We start from the raw sequence: 18946 nt of genomic DNA, 5'->3' as shown, positions 1-18946 counted from the left end.
CTTCCCTGTATTCTCCATGGCTCAGCTGGGGGTTTGGAAGGAGAGAAGGCACAGCTCACCACTAACCAGCTGAATCCAAGAAGCGTCTGAGCCCTATGACCTTCTTCAGCCCAGCCTGCTCCCCCAGCCTCTCTCACTGGCATGGCCTAAAGTCACTCTGGGCTGGTGTCTCCCCCTGGATCGCAGGAAGAGAAGAAACGGTGCCACTTTAGCTTGTGTTTATCTGTAACTTTCAAGGACAGTATTGTTCACGTTTGTGACAGGAGCCCTTAATTTACATTTGACATTTTCTCTCTCCTAATGTTAACACCCAGTCACTCAGGTGGCACGATCATTTGATAGGTCCCCAGAGACTGAGCTTTCTGCATTACTTTGTGCCAGAATGGCACTCTTCTGATAGGTGCTAAATAAGGACAAAGTGAGACAGGGAGTGCTGTTTTGTGTTTGCAAAACTTCTTTCAGCCAAGGCTCTCCAAGCACAGTACAAACATTAAGAGGAATTATTATCTCCACTTTACATAAAGAGGAGAAACATTTGATTTCTTTAGTAATAGCCTCTTATAACCATTTCCAAATGTAATTACATTGGTTGGAAATGCCAACTTATGCAATGAAATTACCAGCACATTACATAAGACAAATAAAAGGAAATGATACTTCATAGAAGGCATCAAGTACAAGAATAGTCTCCTCTAGATCCTCACTCCTCCTCTAACTAGAGTTAAAACATTAGCATCATCATTGTGAGGAAATATAAAGGACAATTGTAAGCATCTTTCTGGGCCATGGTTGAATGTTCTAACATTATTGCATGAAAATGCTGGATGTAAGAGTTTCCCCTGAGAGTAGGGGGAAGGCTGCCCCCTACCCCTCAGACATTCATTCTCTAAGTGGAAAATGAGCAAGTAAATTTTTACCAAACACCAGTTATGCACCTGACATTGCACTAGGTGCATTCACGTACTTGATCTCCTTCAAGCCTCATCACAATTCCTCTTACAAAGGAAAGAGCTGTGGCTTAAAGACACAGGGGGAGCTGGGTCTCAGGCACCAGGCTTGATGCTCTTTCCAACCCCTACAGTTGTAATCCCAGGCCAGGGACGGGATCACCACCCTCCTTTCCAGCAACTCCAGTTCCCCACTATTCTAGCACCCATAGGGGGTAGAAGGCTGGCCCTCCTGGATTGCAGAGGGTATGCCGGAGTCACGAGGGTGCTAAGCTCTGAGAAAAAGCCTGCTGGGGTTAGCCATTCTTATTCTAGTAGCCTCCTCGATGCCAAGAGGCCTCCAATACCCACCCAGATTTCAAACATCTTTCCTTGTTTGGCAGAGTAGTTTGGAGTGTGGTCTTTGAGGTCCAATCGCATGTGTTTAAAGCCCAGTTTCTCCACTTATAAGCTACGTGATCTTGAACACTGACTTAACCTTAGTGCCCCAGTTTCTTTCCTATAAATGGGTTTAGTTATGTCTATATCACCTTGATAAAGAAATTTAATGTATCATCACGTTTTAAGCGCAGAACATAACAAGCACTTACTAAATATTGGATATTACCAATATCGTCTGTATTACTATTAAATTCCTTCAGTAGTATCATCTACTCTCATTGTTTTAGCCTCCACTTTTACATGGGCACCCCTCACTCTCTCCCTCTGTGTTACCCCCTTCTCAGAGTGGCCAGCACAGGTCTGATTAAAATGGGAGCCAGTAGCCAGTGCTGGCTGACCTGGCCCTATAGGAATTGGGCCAGGCAGGTGATCCTGGCATAATCTTGAGCATAAATGGCCAAAAAGTACTCAACAATTTTGTCTTACAGGGTTCTGAAGGATCAAAGTTTGCCCGAACATTTTCCTTTTCAAGTTTAAATGGTTAGGAAAAGCCAATGCCAGTGAAAAAGCAAGAGACACAGGAGCTAATAATCAGAGAAATGGCAGGGGATGTGGGTAGTGGGGAGGATAGGTGAGGGGAGTGATAAAAAGAGAATTATCTGTTCCTCTCAGTCACAAAACTTGTAGTCATATTTGCTTCCTCCCTCATGTGCCCGCTTAGTTTCAATCAACACGTCCTATTGATTCCATTGCCACCAGGTGTTTTGGGCTTGGCTTTCTCTCATTCATTCTCACTGCCCCCATTTCATTTCAGACCTTCTTTTCCTGCCACCTGGACCGTTACAATAGCCTGTCTCCAGCTTTCCCCAGCCAGGGGATCTGTACAAAATGCACTCTGAAAATTCCAGTTCTGCCCTTATAACAAAACTCTTAGAGATGGTCATTTATCATTTAGTAAATCCACAGGCCTTATCGTTTTCTAATGTTCACTAGCAAGTCTGGCTGCTCGCTGTCCCCAGAACACATGTGTCTTGCGTATGCATGAACCATGTATTATGTAGCCTCTCTGTTTCAGTGCCATTGCACGCACTAGGGATGCAAGAATGAACAGTTGGTCCTTGAACGCCAAGAGGTCATGGCATAGCAGGGGAGATAGGCAGGTACCAATGCGGATGTGTGTCAGAAAGAAGTCAGACTGGAAAAGATCCAATCTGACACATCTGATCAGCAGTGCTTGCTTGGAGGTGTCTTCTCATTTAAAATGCTAACAGTATGGAGCTATATCATTAATCATTGAATCATTTTATTAAATGGACAAATCTGAAAGAGAATGGAGAACAAGTGGGTCAACAGTAGAAAGACAAATAGAACAAATAGGGGCCACAACTTAAATGCCTTTAGCAGTCAGACAAGGAGTGGCTTGTGGAACCATAAGGAGTGATGGGGACTTTATGCCCTGCCTAAGTGCATTCACAGTCCATTTCCTTTCAAAACTCTGTGGCAAACCAAATAGCTCCACAGGGCAAGATCAGCCCACTGGAAGCCATCGGCAAACTGCCCCAGTTGGGTGAGAAGTGCCAAGGATCCTGAACCTTCACATCCTGGATGCTGTTCCACCACCTTGAAGGAGCTGCGTGTCTTTGGACAAGTACCACAAATTATTTGAGCCTCAGTCTTCTGCTCTGAAAACCAACATAACAATTGCTACCCCATAGAGTCCTGTGGGATTCACAAATGTAGAATTGGTTCTCCATTATAGGAGTGCTATTAAATCAAGAAAAACCAAAAAGCCAAAGAAATGACCATAGAAGGGTTACTGACACCACCTTAATTTCCCAGTTATGTACAGAGTTCAACTTTCAAATAAGATGAAATCATAAGCAATGGCACCTGGACTCTTTTGGTTTCCAAGTCTTCCCCTCTTTTTATCCAGGCCACGTTCTCCTTGACAGAGCTGTCTACAGATAACACCAATTCACTTTCACTACAGGTTGGGAAATTGTTCTGAAGATAGCAATCTACTTATACAACTGCATATACACATTTTCATTTCTTTTGGCAATAAAGCCTTTTAAAAATGTACTTTTTCAACATGTGGCCATAAAACTATTGGGTAGGACCTTATAATCTCAGGACCAAGAATTTTGTTAATAGAACAAAAAGGGAATTTTAACCAATATTACAAAACTACAGCAGTCAAGAAGCTGTTTCCTGAACAACATAATAGCTAAGCCACGTGACCTTTGCTGCCATGTGAAGAGCGAGAAATTCTCTAAATTAAATCAGTCAGAATGGCAAACCTGAGAGGCACCTCCTGACTGAGACCTCCAGCAGCAGGGCAGAGGGCGAGTCTGGGAAATCAAGCAGAATTGAGGTTCCCCTGAGACAGCAGTTAAGAGTAGAATCGGGAGGTGTTTCTAAGTTTGCCAAGTCCTCTCTTGCTGACAGACTGTGGCTTCCCAATTGAGTATTTCACTTTTGTTTTATGTTTCTGCTTCTGTGCCATGGCCTTGTAAATACCACAGTGTAATTACGGCAGGTGTCTGTTTTCTGAACCTGTACCTAGAAGGTAAAAACTCCCAGCTATGCATGTGTGTCAGAACTAAAGGCAAAATAGGCTCATTGCCTCATGATACTCAGATGTACTTCTTTTGAAATGGGGCATTTGGGCTAAGCAGGAGCTGAGCCTCAGATGTACATGGGGAGAAGGGGAGGCCACTGCTCTCTAGCCCTGGGACTCAGCTATTGTGGAAGCTATTCATAAATGGTGTTAAGAGGCACCTTCTCCCACTTGGGTTGTTTGGGATTCAGATGCTACCAAGAAGTGGAGTAAGGTAATGTTCTCTCCCCTCATTCGTCCCCACAACAAGTATATATTTGCATCTCTAATTTATTAAAACGCTGACCTGGGATGGATCAAATCCAGGACCAATTACAAGAAAGGACATAAGGAGCCATAAGAGGAAGGTGACTCTGGAGTCAGTGCCACAGCCTCAGGTGCAGGGGAGAGGTTTAGATTGCAACCTAGGCATCCTTGTGGTGTGAGGGTACTTTGGGGAAGTGGCTCTGAGTATGATCAGCGCTCCCACAGGAAATAATGGGACACTCAAACAAAAAAATTGGCCAGGCATGGTGGCTCAGGCCTGAGAGGCTGAAGCAGGAGGATTGCTTGAGCCCAGGAGTTTGAGGTTGCAGTCAGCTATGATCATGCCACTGTACTCCAGTCTGAGTGACAGAGAGAGACCTTGTCTTAAAAAGTTGGGGAGGGGGAGAAATTGAGGAGCATATAATGAAGAGACTATGAATAAAGCTAATGATTAAAAAATGGTAAAGCATTGAGTTGGGGAAACAGATACCAGCCCCTAGGCCTAAAGGGTGAGAATGTGAGCTGTCACCAGAACCTGAAGAGACTGGCAGCTTTATGGGAGCTGTGGGCTTTGGTAGAGAAACCAGCCTATGCCAACTTGCATCCTGGCAGGAAAGAATCCTGGGAAATAAACTCCCATCCTCTACTCTTGAGTCTCCTGCCAGAGCCTCTCATTGGCCAAACTCAACAGGGATCCGGAGGGCAAAAGAGCCTGTTCATGTAATCCATGAAGAAGCCATAAAGGATTGCCCAAGGCTCTCAGCAGGTGGAATCCTAAGGGTGCATTTCCAGGGAAAAATGGAGAATGCAGGGCATCATTCTCCTTACTCCTCCAAGATACTGGCCAACTGGTTCCATGAGAGAGTCTTCACGAAAGTCGGCCCAAGTGACTTTATTAGGCATATCTCCAAGGGACTGTCAAGGCCTGTTCTTTATGGCTTGCAGCTCCCCATAATGTTGAGAAGTTTCTGGGTCTACCAATTGCAACTAGGATGTTTTCCAGCATGGAAGCCAGTACAGAAGAGATAGTGAAAGCTATGGCCTGAGGCCCCAAGCCCAGTTGGAGTGGATGATCCTGTTGCAGTGGCACTGCTGCAGGATGCTTGGGGGCCGTCAGTGTCAGAGCCTGGCCTCATAAAGATACATGCAAACTCCCAGTTCCTCAACAAGGGACTCCTCGGAGCCAGGAGCAGGACTGATATGTAAATACTCCAGGGAAATCTCGGACATGGGAATACAGCTCAGCAAACTTTTTCTATAAAGGGCCAAGTAGTAAATATTTTAGGTTTTATTGGCTGTTTGTTCTCGGTTGCAAATACTTAATTCTGTCATTGCTGCATGAAAATAGCCAGAGACAGCAAGTCAACAAATGACTGTTGTTGCGTTCCGATAAAACTTTACAGAAACAGGTGGTAGGCTGGATTTGGCCTTCCAGCAGCAGTTGGCTGACCCCTGGTGTACAGAATTGAGGTTTAGGGTATTCATCTACTTCTGCCCTCATTTGTACCTGCAAATGGAGAGGCTGGCAACATTCGTGCTGTGTGCTGACATTCCAGATTTCTTTTAGATTGTAAGCCACATGAAAACAGAAGCCATGTCTTATTTACCTGGGCATCCTTACTACACACGATTGCATAAATGAATGAATCAATCAAACAATAAAAAAATTAGGCTAGGCACAGTGGCTCATGCCTGTAATCCTAGCACTTTGGGAGGCCGAGGTGGGTGGATAACTTGAGGTCAGGAGTTCGAAACCAGCTTGGCCAACATGGTGAAACCCCGTCTTTACTAAAAACACACAAAAAAATTAGCCAGGCATGGTGGCAGGTGCCTGTAATCCCGGATACTCAGGAGGCTGAGGCAGGAGAATCATTTGAATCCAGGAGGTGGAGGTTGTAGTGAGCCAAGATGGCACCACTGCACTCCTGCCTGGGCAATAGAGCAAGACTCTATCTCAAAAAAAAAAAAAAAAGGAAGAAAAGAAAAGGAAAAAAAAAATCCACAAGGGGAATAATATAATTTATACTTCCATTTGCAGTTCTTATTAACCAAAATTAAACCTTATGCCTTGTTCATATATTTAAAATATTGAATGATCAGAAGATGTACAGAGAAATGCAAACCCTGTATGGGTCCTAAATTTCTTATAAAAATTAAACCAAATTTTCATGAGCTGACTGGTGCTACTTTCTAATGATGATAGAATAGGCTAGGCTAGCTCAAACAAACAATTGTTGTGAGTAGAAAAGTAAACAGGATCCTAATCAATGTGTTTGCTAATGAGACTCCCTGAATGGGTGTTTAACCATAACACATGAATTAGGTGTTTGTTCCTAACATATATTCAACTTATCGGGTTGGATATTTAGTGCTTTATTTATTATATGTGAGCTTCAAAAACTACAGAAAAAAATCCTTACAACTCTGTTTTTTATGATCTTGCACACTTTTTTTTCTCTATATTCCCCCCCTGCAACCCCCAGAGTGTCTATAGTACACCTGCTATTATTAGTGATATCACAAAAGATGACTTTGGAACTGCCTGCGAGACACCAGTCTAAACACCCAACCATGAATGCAATAAGGCAAAGAATTGAGAAAGAGAGTATCTAATACTACCTAAGTTGTATAAGGTTGACCATCACCTCCCTTTCCAAGTGAAAATTGCAAATCCAGAGTTACAGGTAGCACTGCCTTCCATATAGTCTGATTCTTCTTTATGATTCTTCTTTGTGATGAATGGAGAACAGTACATCCAAAAGTACAGCCAACTGAACAGTGCTTCTTCTTTTTCCTTAAGTAAACAGCAGTTTGAGTCATTTGACTATAAAATATTGAAGTAAGGAGTTCTTAGCTTTCCCACAGCAGAAACAAATTTTTGGGTATAGTAGAGTTTGGGGACACAAAGACTAGTAAGTGTGTTTCAGCATGAGCAGCTGGAAATACCTATGATCAAGCATCAAGGAAGAGATACAACCTCCATTTCTAGGTCGCTGAATTTATTCAATAAATATTTATTGAGCATTCAGCAAGTATCCAGCAGAGACAAATCCAAATCTGGATGCTGCTAGTTCATCCAGTTCCTTGTTGAGTGTACATACAAACTGGATGTTTGTATGTAGGTGTGTATTTTATACTTGCTTTATAATCATGATGGAATCAGAAGTCAAGTCTCTGGCCACTGACACTCTTCTGTATGTGTTTGTGCCACCTTTTGCCATGCCGTACCTTGACATGTCTAGTCAGGAGGATGTGCAAAAACAACAAACAGTTTTGTAGCTTATCAACAGGCAGTAGATAAACTAATATTCTTTTGTTTTTTATTTTAATTTTAATTTTTAAGTTCTGAGGTACATGTGCAGGTTTGTTACATAGGTAAATGTGTGCCATGGTGGTTTCCTGCACCTATCCACTCATTACCAAGGTATTAAGCCCAGCATGCATTAGTTCTTTTCCCTAATATTCTTCCCTACCCACACCCTCCTCCAACAGGCCCCAATTTATGTTGTTCCCATCCCTGTGTCCATGTGTTCTCATTGTTCAGTTCTTACTTATAAACGAGAACATGCAGTGTTTGGTTTTCTGTTCCTATGTTAGTTTGCTGAAAATAACGGCTTCCAGCTCCATCTATGTCCCTGCAAAGGACATGATCTCATTCCTTTTTATGGCTACATAGTATTTCAGGGTGCATATGTACCACATTTTCTTTATCCAGTCTATCTTTGATGAGCATTCGGGTTGATTCTATGTCATTGCTATTGTGAATAGTGCTGCAATGAACATAGACATCCATGTATCTTTGTAATAGAATGATTTATATTCCTTTGGGCATATACCCAGTAATGGGGTTGCTGGGTCAAATGGTATTTCTGGTTCTAGATCTTTGAGGAATCGCCACACCATCTTCCACAATGTTTAAACTAATTTACATTCCAACCAACCATGTAAAAGCATTCCTATTTCTCCACAACCCTGTCAGCATCTGTTGTTTCTTGACTTTTTAATAACAGCTATTCTGACTGGCATGAGATGGTATCTCATTACTGTTTTCCCAGTGAAACAGAATAGAAAACTCAGAAATGAGACCACACATCTACAACTATCTGATCTTCAATAAACCTGAAAAAAAAAACAAGCAATGGGGAAAGGATTCCCTGCTTAATAAATTGTGCTGGGAGAACTGGCTAGCCATATGCTGAAAATTGAAACTGGACCCCTTCCTTACACCTTATACAAAAATTAACTCAAGATGGATTAAGAACTTAAACGTAAAACTCAAGACTATAAAAACCTTAGAAGAAAATGTATGCGATACCATTGAAGATATAGGCATGGGCAAAGATTTCATAACGAAATCACCAAAAGCAATTGCAACAAAAGCAAACATTGACAAATGGGATCTAATTAAACTAAGGAGGTTCTGCACAGCAAAAGAAACTATCATCAGAGCGAACAGGAATCCTACAGAGTAGAAGAAAAATTTTGCAATCTGTCCATCTGGCAAAGGCCTAATTCCAGCGTCTACAAGGAACTTAAACAAATTTACAAGAAAAAAACAAAAACCCCATTAAAAAGTAGGCAAAGGACATGAACAGACACTTCTCGAAAGAAGACATTCATGTGCCAACAAACATATTAAGAAAAAGCTCAACATCATTGATCATTAGAGAAACAGTCTTAATTTTTGGTGAAAACAAAAAACAATATTAGTTTATTTCAATCTATGTAAAATGTGAATTTCATCTTTCAGTTTTTAAAAGAGCAATGTCTATTTCTTCCTAAAACCTGTTGTTCTAGTATTTCTATTCTGATAAATTATAAAATATCTTTCTCTTCTGCCTTTTTCTGCAGAGACCTCTCTCTTCCCCACATCTCACCTCTGCCCTTTCAACCTCTGACATGTGTTTGTTACTCAGAGCACCAAATGGAGGTCAACAAGTTACTGGAAAACATCAGACAAGGAGAAAAAAAATCCTTACTGCTTCTCGACTTACGTTGGCCTGAAAGCACAGTGATTTATATCACATCAGAAGGACAAGTTCTTGGTATGTTGGCCTATGTATGGGCAGATGGCCTCTTCCCCAGTAAATGAATTGGATTAATAGAAATGTTAAATTCTTTAAGTGCATATATGTTTAAAATTCTATGAAAGGCAGACACTTTTTAGCTCAGGGCCTGGTGGCTAGGTTGGTTCTCTCCTTTCCAATCAGAGACCTCTGCCGCAAACATGCTCTGCCAGATCCTCGGTCAGGCCAAGAAGCATCCGAGCTTGATCCCCCTCTTTGTATTTATTGGAACTGGAGCTTCTGGAGCAACACTGTATCTCTTGCATCTGGCATTGTTCAATCCAGATGTTTGCTGGGACAGAAATAACCCAGAGCCCTGGAACAAACTGGGTCCCAATGATCAATACAAGTTCTACTCAGTGAATGTGGGTTACAGCAAGCTGAAGAAGGAATGTCCAGATTTCTAAATGAAATGTTTCACTATAACACTGCTTTAGAATGAAGGTCTTCCAGAAGCCACATCCGCACAATTTTTCACTTAGCCAGGAAATATTTCTTCTCTAAATGCATGAAATCATGTTGGAGATCTCTATTGTAATCTCTGTTGGAGATTACACTGATTAAATCAATAAATAACTGAAACTTGAAAAATAAAATAAAATAAAATTCTATGAAACAAAATAGCACAATACTTACACCCCCAAAACATCCTGCTAAAACTATTTCTTGCCCTGTGAACAACATGACATGAGCACGGATCGTGAAAAATACTGACATTTTAGAATAAATTATTAATGGAACTGGAGTTGATAAGAGGCAGATGGTTAAATACAGAGGAAAAAACTTGAATCAATCACTTTTATGCTCTTTCTGAATTTCTCATTTGCTTTTAAAAATAATTGTTTAGTTCTATAGAAACTATAGACTTATAGTGAAAGAAGACATACTCAGCTACGGCCCTTGAACCTTCAGTGGACAGCACTATTGTCACCTTTAGCCAGTGAATTAAGAGCTCTGTTAGAAAAATGGTATATTTTCAATTCAGATTGACACTATTCAAGATGCAGGTATAACTGACATCTCTTTAATAATACTGTATTCAAATACATCACAGGATCTGAGAAAGTGTCTGACGCTTGGAGTAAGCATGAAGTCAAACACTGGGAAAAAACACATTTCAGACTGTCACAGATGTTCTCAGCAAAAATGTGTAGGATGTTATAGCTGATGGGAAATTTAACATGTAGAGACTGTTTAATGAGTTAAATCCTGTTCTTTAAAAAAAAAAAAAAAAAGAGCTTCCAGCCAGGTTTCTGCATGGTATGACTCTTTGTTTTTAATTTGCTAATAGGAGGTAAGATATAAAGTCAGTCCTCATTCAGCTATTATATTATATTCCAGCGGGTCATCTTTAAGAAAGTCATGTGGGAGAGGAAGGATTTTTAGAAATGATTTTTAAACTCTCTTTGGGGGAAATAATGCAATGTCCTAAAGATATGGATTTGACCAAAATTGTTTGGGAATAAGAAAATCTGATCGTGTGATTGCATGAGACCATTCTATTAAGTTGGTGCAAAAGTAATTGCAGGTTTTGCTATTCTGTTAGGTTGGTGCAAAAGTAATTGCAGTTTTTGCCATTACATTTAATGGCAAAACACTAAAATAGAGATCAGCATTCAAGTGATCAGCCAAGGGCAAAGACCGCACTAAAAATCTGAGAACATGGGAATATGACCCCTACTTGCCAAAGAAAATTTCAAACCGTTGAATTGGAAACATTAGACCTAAAATGATTGGATTAGATCTCACCTCCAACCCTTTTACCCAGCTCCATTATTTTTCAGATAAGGAGACCAAAGGCCTAAGAGTAAAAGTGATTTATCTGGTCATATTTTTTACTTATTCATTAATTCAATAAGCATTTAATGAACAACTCTGATGAACCCAGTGCAAGGCTAAATGGTAGCCAGGGGTGGATCTCTATTTGCAGATCCAGAATCTTATACAATTTTAAGATAAAAATGCATAAGTAGGTCAAAAGGTGAACACTTTTGTAGAATAATGGAAAACACAAAAAATGTTAAAGCCAATAATCATCACAAGCATCATAAAATCCAGAAAAATAGCATAATATTTATATGAAGTAACTGCCTGTCACACACACCTCTATACTGACATACCTAATATTACTGTGCTTTGTTTTATTGTGCTTCACAGATACTGTGTATTTTTACAAATTGAAGGTTTGTGGCAACCCTGAGTCAAGCAAGTCTATTTCCAACAGCATGTGCTCGCTTCATGTCTCTGTGTCACATTTTGGTAATTCTTGCAATATTTATTTCAAACTTTTTCATCATTATTATGTCTGTTGTGGTGATCTGTGGTCAGTGATCTTTGATGTCTCTATTGCAATTGTTTTGGAGCACTATGAAGTATGACCAAATAAGATGGCAAATCAATCCATAAATGTTGTGTGCATTCCAACTGCTCCACTGACTGGTCATTCCCTGTCTCTCTTTCTCCTCAAGCCTCCCTATTCCCTGAGACATGACAATATTAAATTTAGACCAATTAATACCTTACAATGGCCTCTAAGTGTTCAAGTGAAAGGAAGAGCCACGTGTCTCTCACTTTCTATAAAAAGCTAGAAATGATTAAGCTTAGTGAGGAAAGCATGTCAAAAGTTAGTCAAAAGCTAGCCCTCTTGCATGAAACAGTTAGCCAAGCTGTGAATGCAGAGGAAGAGTTCTTGAAGGAAATTAGAAGTGCAACTCCGGTGAACACACAAATGATAGCAAAGCTAAATAGCCTTATTGCTGATATGAAGAAAGTTTTAGTAGTCTGGATAAAAGATCAAATCAGGCCCAACATTTCCTTAAGCCAAAGCCTAATGAAGAGCAAGGCTCTATGTCTCTTCAATTCTATGAAGGCTGAGAGAGGTAAGGAAGTTGCAGAAGAAAAGTTTGAAGCTGGCAAAAATTGGTTAATAGAGTTTAAGAGGCCATTTCTGTAACATAAAAGTGCAAGGTGAAACAGCTAGTGCTGATGTAAAAGCTGTTGCAAGTCACCCAGAAGATCTAGCTAAGATAATTGGTGAAGATGGCTATGCTACACAACAGATTTTCGATGAAGACCAAAATCTTTCCGTTGGAACAAGATGCCACCTAGGATTTCATAGCTAGAGAGGAGAAGTCAGTGCACGGCTTCAAAGCTTCAAAGGACAGGCTGACTCTCTTCCTAAGGTCTAATGCAGCTGGTAACTTAAACCAATGATCATTTACCATTCTGAAAATCCTAGGGTCCTTAAGAATGAGGCTAAATCTACTCTCCCTCTATAATCTACTCTATAAATGCAACAACAAAGTCTGGATTACAGTACCTCTGTTTATAGCATGGTTCACTGAATATTTTAAACTCACCACTGAGATATACTGCTCAAAAAAAGATTCCTTTCAAAATATTATTGCTCATTGATAATACACCTAGTCACCCAAGAGCTCTGATGGAGATATATGAAGAGATGAATGTTGTTTTCATGCCTGCTAACACAACATCCACTCTGCAGCCTATGGATCAAGGAGTAATTTCAATGTTCAAGGCTCATTATTAAAATAAAAACATTTTTTAAGGCTATAACTGCCATAGATAATGATTCCTCTGGTGGATCTGGGAAAAGTAAATTGAAAACCTTCTGGAAAAGATTCACTATTCTACATCCCATTAAGCACATTTGTGATCATGAGTGAAGCTCAAAATATCAACATTTACAGGAGTTTGGAAAAAGTTTATTCCAGCCCTCATGGATACATTTGAAGGATTCAAGCCTTCTGTGAAGGAGGTCATTGCACATGTGGTGGAAATGGTCAGAGAACTAGAATTAGGAGCAGAGCCTGAAGATGTGACTGGATTGTTGCAATCTCATGATAAAACTTGAATGGAGGAATAAAAAGAAATTGGGTAATGGTTACAAACATACAGTTAGATAGGACAAATAAATTCTAACTTTCCATAGCAAGGCAGGTTGACTATAGTTAACAACAATGTATTGTATATTTCAAAATAGCTAGAAGAGAGAACTTGAAATGTTACCAACACATAGTAATGATAAATACTTGAGGTGATGGACACCTCAAATATCCTGACTTAATTATTACACAGTCTATGCATGTAAGAAAATATCACATATATTCCATACATACGTACAAATATTTGTATCAATAAAAATAACTTGAATGGATAAGTTACTTCTTACAGATGAAAAAAAGTTGTTCTTGAGATAAAATCTACTCCCAGTGAAGATACTGTGAACATTGTTGAAGTGACACCAAAGGACTTAGAATATTACATAAACTTCATCGATGAAACAAAAGCAGGGTTTGAGAGGATTGATTTTAATTTTGAAAGAAGTTCTACTATGTGTAAAGTGCTATCAAATAGTATCACACACAACAGAGACATCTGTCATGAAAGATAGAGTGAATCAATTCAGCAAACTTCACTGTCGTCTTATGAGATGGTTTGGCTGTGTCCTCACCCAAATCTCATCTTGAATTATAGTTCTCATAATCCCCACATGTCATGGGAGGGACCCGGTGGGAGGTAATTGAATCGTGGGGTCCGTTTCCCCCATGCTATTCTCGTGATAGTAAGTTTTCATGAGATCTGATGGTTTTATAAGGGGCTTCCCCCTTTGCTCAGCCCTCATTCTTCTCCTTGCTGCCACTATATGAAGAAAGACATGTTTGCTTCCCCTTCTGCCATGATTGTAAGTTTCCTGAGGCCTCCCTAACCCTGTGGAACTGTGAGTCAATTAGACCTCTTTCCTTTATAAATTACCTAGTCTTAGGTATTTCTTCATAGCAGCATGAGAACAGACTAATACAGTAAATCAATACCAGTAGAGTCAGATGCTGCTATGAGGATACCCAAAAATGTGGAAGCAACTTTGGAAATGGCTAAGAGGCAGAGGTTGGAAGAGTTTGGAGGGGTGGGTCGGAAGAAGACAGGAAAATGTGGGAAAGTTTGGAACCTCCTAGAGACTTGGAGGGCTCAGAACACAGGAAGATGTGGGAAAGTTTGGAACTTCCTAGAGACTTTTTGAATGACTTCAACCAAAATGCCAATAGTGGTATGAACAATGAAGTCCAGGCTGAAGTGGTCTCAGGTGGAGATGAGAACTTGTTGGGACTAGAGCAAAGGTGACTCTTGTTGTGTTTTAGAAAGACACTGGCAACATTTTGCCCCTGCAAAGAGGCAAAGAGATATGTAGAACTTTGAACCTGAGAGAGATGATTTAGGATAATTGGCAGAAGAAATATCCAAGCAGCCAAGTGTTCAACAGTAAACAGAGCTTAAAAGTTTGAAAAACTTGCAGCCTGACAATGCCATAAAAAAGAAAAAACCATTTTCTGGGGAGAAATTCAAGCCTGTTGCAGAAATTTGCATAAGTAACAAGGAGCCAAAGGCTAATCGTCAAGACAATGGGGAAAACGTCTCCAGGGCAAGTCAGAGACCTTCACAGCAGCGCCTTCCATCATAGGCCCGGAGGCCTAGGAGGGAAAAATGGTTTCATGGGCAGGGCCCAGGGCCCCCTGCTGTGTGCAGCCTAGGGACTTTGTGCCCTGTGTATCAGCTACTCTAGCCATGGCTAAAAGAAGCCAAGGCAGAGCTTGGCCACAGCTTCAGAGGGTGCAAGCCCCAAGCCTTGGCAGCTTCCACATGGTGTTGAGCCTGCAGGAGCACAGAAGTCAAGAATTGAGGTTTGGGAACCATCCGCCTTCAGATGATGTATGGAAATACCTGGATGTTCAGGCAAAAGTTTGCTGCAAGGGTGGAGCCCTCATGAAGAACCTTTATTAAGGCAGTGGGGTAGGAAAATATGGAGTTGGAGCCCCTACACAAAGTCCCCACTGGGACACTGCCTAGTGGAGCTGTGAGAAAAAGGCCACAGTCCTCCAGACCCGAGAATGGTAGATCCACCATCAGCTTGCACTGTGCACCTGGAAAAGCTGCAGGCACTCAATGCCAGCCTGTGAAAGCAGCCAGAGGGGGAACTGTAACCTGCAGAGCCACAGAGGTTGAGCTGCCCAAGGCCATGGGAGCCCATGTCTTGCATCAGCATGACCTGGATGTGAGACATGGAGTCAAAGGAGATTATTTCAGAGCTTTAAATTTTAATTACTGCCTTATTGGATTTCAGACTTGCACAGGGCCTATAGCCCCTTTGTTTTGGCCAGTTTCTCTGACTTGGAACTGGTGTATTTTCCCAATGTCTGTAACTCCATTGTATCTAGGATGTAACTAACTTGCTTTTGATTTTACAGGTTCATAGGTGGAAGGGATATGCCTTGTCTCAGATGAGAGTTTGGACTTGGACTTTTGGGCCAGTGCTGGAATGAGCTAAAACTTTGGGGGACTGTTGGAAAGGCATAATTGTGTTTTGAAATGTGAGGACATGAGATTTGAGTGTGTATTTCATTCAGCTTAATGAGTGGACATGAGGAGCCATGGGCAGAATGATATGGTTAGGCTGTGTCCTCACCCAAATCTCATCTTGAATTGTAGTTCCCATAATCCCCACATGTGGTAGGAAGGACCTAGTGGGAGGTAATTTAATCATATGAGCAGTTTCCCCCATGCAATGCTTGTGATAGTGAGCAACTTCTCACAAGATATGATGGCTTTATAAGGGGCTTCCCCCTTCACTTGGGTGTCATTCTTCTTCTTGCTGCTGCCATGTGAAGAAGGACATGTTTGCTTCCTTTTCTGCCATGAATATGTTTCCTGAGGCCTCCTAGCCCTGGGGAACTGTGAATCAATTAAGCCTCTTTCTTTTATAAATTACCTAGTCTTGGGCATTTCCCCACAGCAGGGTGAGAACAGACTAATAAACCTTATTCTAAGAAATTGCCACAGCCACCCCAACCTTTAGCACCCACCGCTCTGATCAATTAGCAGCCATCAACATCAAGGCAAGACCCTCTGCCAACAAAAAGTTTACCACTTGCTGAAGATGCAGATGATCATTAGCATTTTTTAGTAATGAAGTATTTTTAAATTAAGGTATGTGCATTGTTTTTGTGACATAATGCGATTGCATACTTAACAGACTACAATATAGTGTAAACATAACTTCTATATGTACTGGAAAATAAAGAACATCATGTGACTTGCTTCATTGCAATATTCACTTTCTTGAAATGATCTGGAATGACACCTGCAATATCTCCAAGATAAGCCTATAATATCGTTTCCTGATAATTTTGGCTACATACTTCTTGATCACCTTTTCTATGACAAGGATTTGGTAATATCATTTTCTATAGACAAAAAGGAAAGTTATTTCACTCTTCAGCATCATTGATCAAAGTTTATTTCTGATAATTGGCAGTCTGAAATGGTTTTTAAAATCTTCATCACTCATTTTTGGTAATATAATATAAAATTCAGAATTGCCATCAAATTTGAGGGAACATCTATAAAGGAGAGCTCTTCTCTTTTGATTTGATTCCAGCAATGAGAATCAAATCTTCTATGATTTTACACAGCTGATGATTGGAAGAATTTTTCATAAACTAACTTCTGCCACCATATAGTTTGAAGCTTGTTTCTCTGCTGCTTCCCATATACCTCCCCTGCTTGGAGCCATAGGAACGGCAATTTCAAAGGACAGCCTCTAGTCCCCTATCATTGTATCCCAACACCAGATGAGTTGGCACAGGAGACAGTATGATTATTTCTGGAAACTGTTCTTGGACTGGATCAGCAAGCAAAGCAATAGCTTAATTATACAAAGCAGTGAATGTGAACCACAGAAATATATATCATTAAACTGAAATGAAATACATACTCAATTCAATTTTCCATTAGCCAAATTCAAATAGCACCCTTGGCCACATCAACAGTTACTTAACATGAGGGAGAGTGTGACTGAGGAGAATTTAGTGGGGAAAGACCTGTAAGTCTAATTGGTTGTGGTTAAACTACTTATGCAAATTTTACCAAAAGTAAATGACTGTATGAAGCTTTGTTAAAGATCACCCCCTTCTTCGCCAAGTAAAGGGCTAGTGCAACCTAGGGACTTAAAAGCTAAGCTGCACTAGCTTCATGGTAAATGTACCTCGTGTGGCAGGGATTCAATAATGAACATTAAGTAGCTTCTACCACCAAGTGGCTTTCAGTATAAATCAATAAATCATCTATTACCATACTTCATGTTATTCGCTGATATAAATAATAAGCATATGGACCACTTGTGAAAACACGCAGAAGACAAACCTCACCCAATATCAAGGAATAAGGGAAATTGGTTATAATTGAAAGTAGACGCCAGTTGCAGTGGCTCACGCCTATAATCCCAGCACTTTGGGAGGCAGGCAAATCGCTCGAGCTCAGGAGTTCAAAACCAACCTGGGCAACATGGTAAAACCCTGTCTCTACCCAAAATACAAAAATTAGCTGTGCATGGCAGCACATGTCTGTGGTCCCAGCTACTTGGGAGGCTGAGGCAGGAGTATCACTTGAGCCTGGGAGGCGGAGGTTGCAGTGAGCTGAGATCATGCCACTGCACTCCAGCCTGGGTGACAGAGTGACAGAGTGAGACTCCACCTCAAAAAAAAAAAAGAGAGAGAGAGAGAGAGAAGTAGAATCCAGTCCGAGTTCACTCAAGCCAGCACTTTAGGGCCACATAAAGGATCTTTCCAAAGGCTATATGCTAGTCTGAACAGCATTTTAGTTTATGGTCCACATAGTAGCTAGTAACAAGGGAGAGAGCGAGAGTAATTGGTGAAGGAATCTTTTTAGATTTTTAAGAACTGATAAACTAGAAAGAACAGCCCCCAAATTTAATCATCTACCAAGAAAATGTCTAAATATTACAAATTAGAGATCAGCATCTTGTTCCTAAGTCTACATATATAGTCACTGGAACCCTGTCACCCATTTATAACCTACCTGTAACCACCATTTATTGAGCACTTACATTCACAGGTTCTAGGCAAAGAACTTTACGTGATGTATTGAATTTAATTCATGTGACAGCATTCATGTTTGGAATCCTTAGTACTCTATCTAAATATGGAGACTGCTGCTTAAGAAGTATAAATGCATTGCCTAGGAGATACAGATATTAAGTAGCAAAGTAGCATTTGCAATAAAGACCTTCTGACTCCAAAGCCAGTTTTGGACTATGTGCCAGGCACAATGATCACCGCAGCAGATGTAGAGGTGAAGAAAACAAAGTCTGTGTCCTCATAGAGAAAACATTGACAAGAAACAAGAACAAAATCCCAAACATGTCCTGTTTCATGGAAGGCATGTGCTGTGAGAAGCTGTATTCCTCCCAGCTCCTGGCCCATGCACTCATTTTGCTCTGTCACTCAGGCCTCCTTACTTGTTCCTTAGCTACACAGAGTATTCCCATCTTGGGGCTTTTGCATTTGATGTCTTTCTGCCTTGGAACACTTTTCCTCTAGGTTTCCATGTGGTTTATTGCTCATCTCACTGAGGTTTCTGCTCAAACGTCATCTCCTTAAAGAAAACCTTGACCAAACTGCACCTCTTTCCATTGTATGTTTCCTCTGTTTTCTCTTTATATCGCTTAGCACTACCTGCATGCATGGATGTGAACAGGCATATACCCATCTAGCTCTCATCGCCTCCCTCATTAAATGTAAACAGCATGAAATCAGGGGCTTCATTTTGTTGTCTGGCTTATCTCCAGTGCTCAGAACAGTAGTCACTGCATT

At 40.7% G+C, this 18946-nt stretch overlaps 1 protein-coding gene across 1 annotated transcript; it reads left to right on the top strand.

Moving 5' to 3' along the window:
• Positions 1–9377: 9377 nt before the first annotated feature.
• LOC739861 (cytochrome c oxidase subunit NDUFA4-like) lies at positions 9378–9835 on the top strand. The gene has a single exon (XM_009426767.5). The coding sequence runs from the start codon at positions 9422–9424 to the stop codon at positions 9665–9667; it is 246 nt and encodes an 81-aa protein (XP_009425042.1). The 5' UTR covers positions 9378–9421; the 3' UTR covers positions 9668–9835.
• The last annotated feature ends 9111 nt before the right edge of the window (positions 9836–18946 follow it).

The sequence above is a fragment of the Pan troglodytes genome, chromosome 1 (genome assembly GCF_028858775.2).
Source record: "Pan troglodytes isolate AG18354 chromosome 1, NHGRI_mPanTro3-v2.0_pri, whole genome shotgun sequence".
Classification (NCBI taxonomy): Eukaryota; Metazoa; Chordata; class Mammalia; order Primates; family Hominidae; genus Pan; species Pan troglodytes.
The sequence above is the reverse complement of the archived record's forward strand: the minus strand, read 5'-3'. Positions and strand labels throughout refer to the sequence as shown.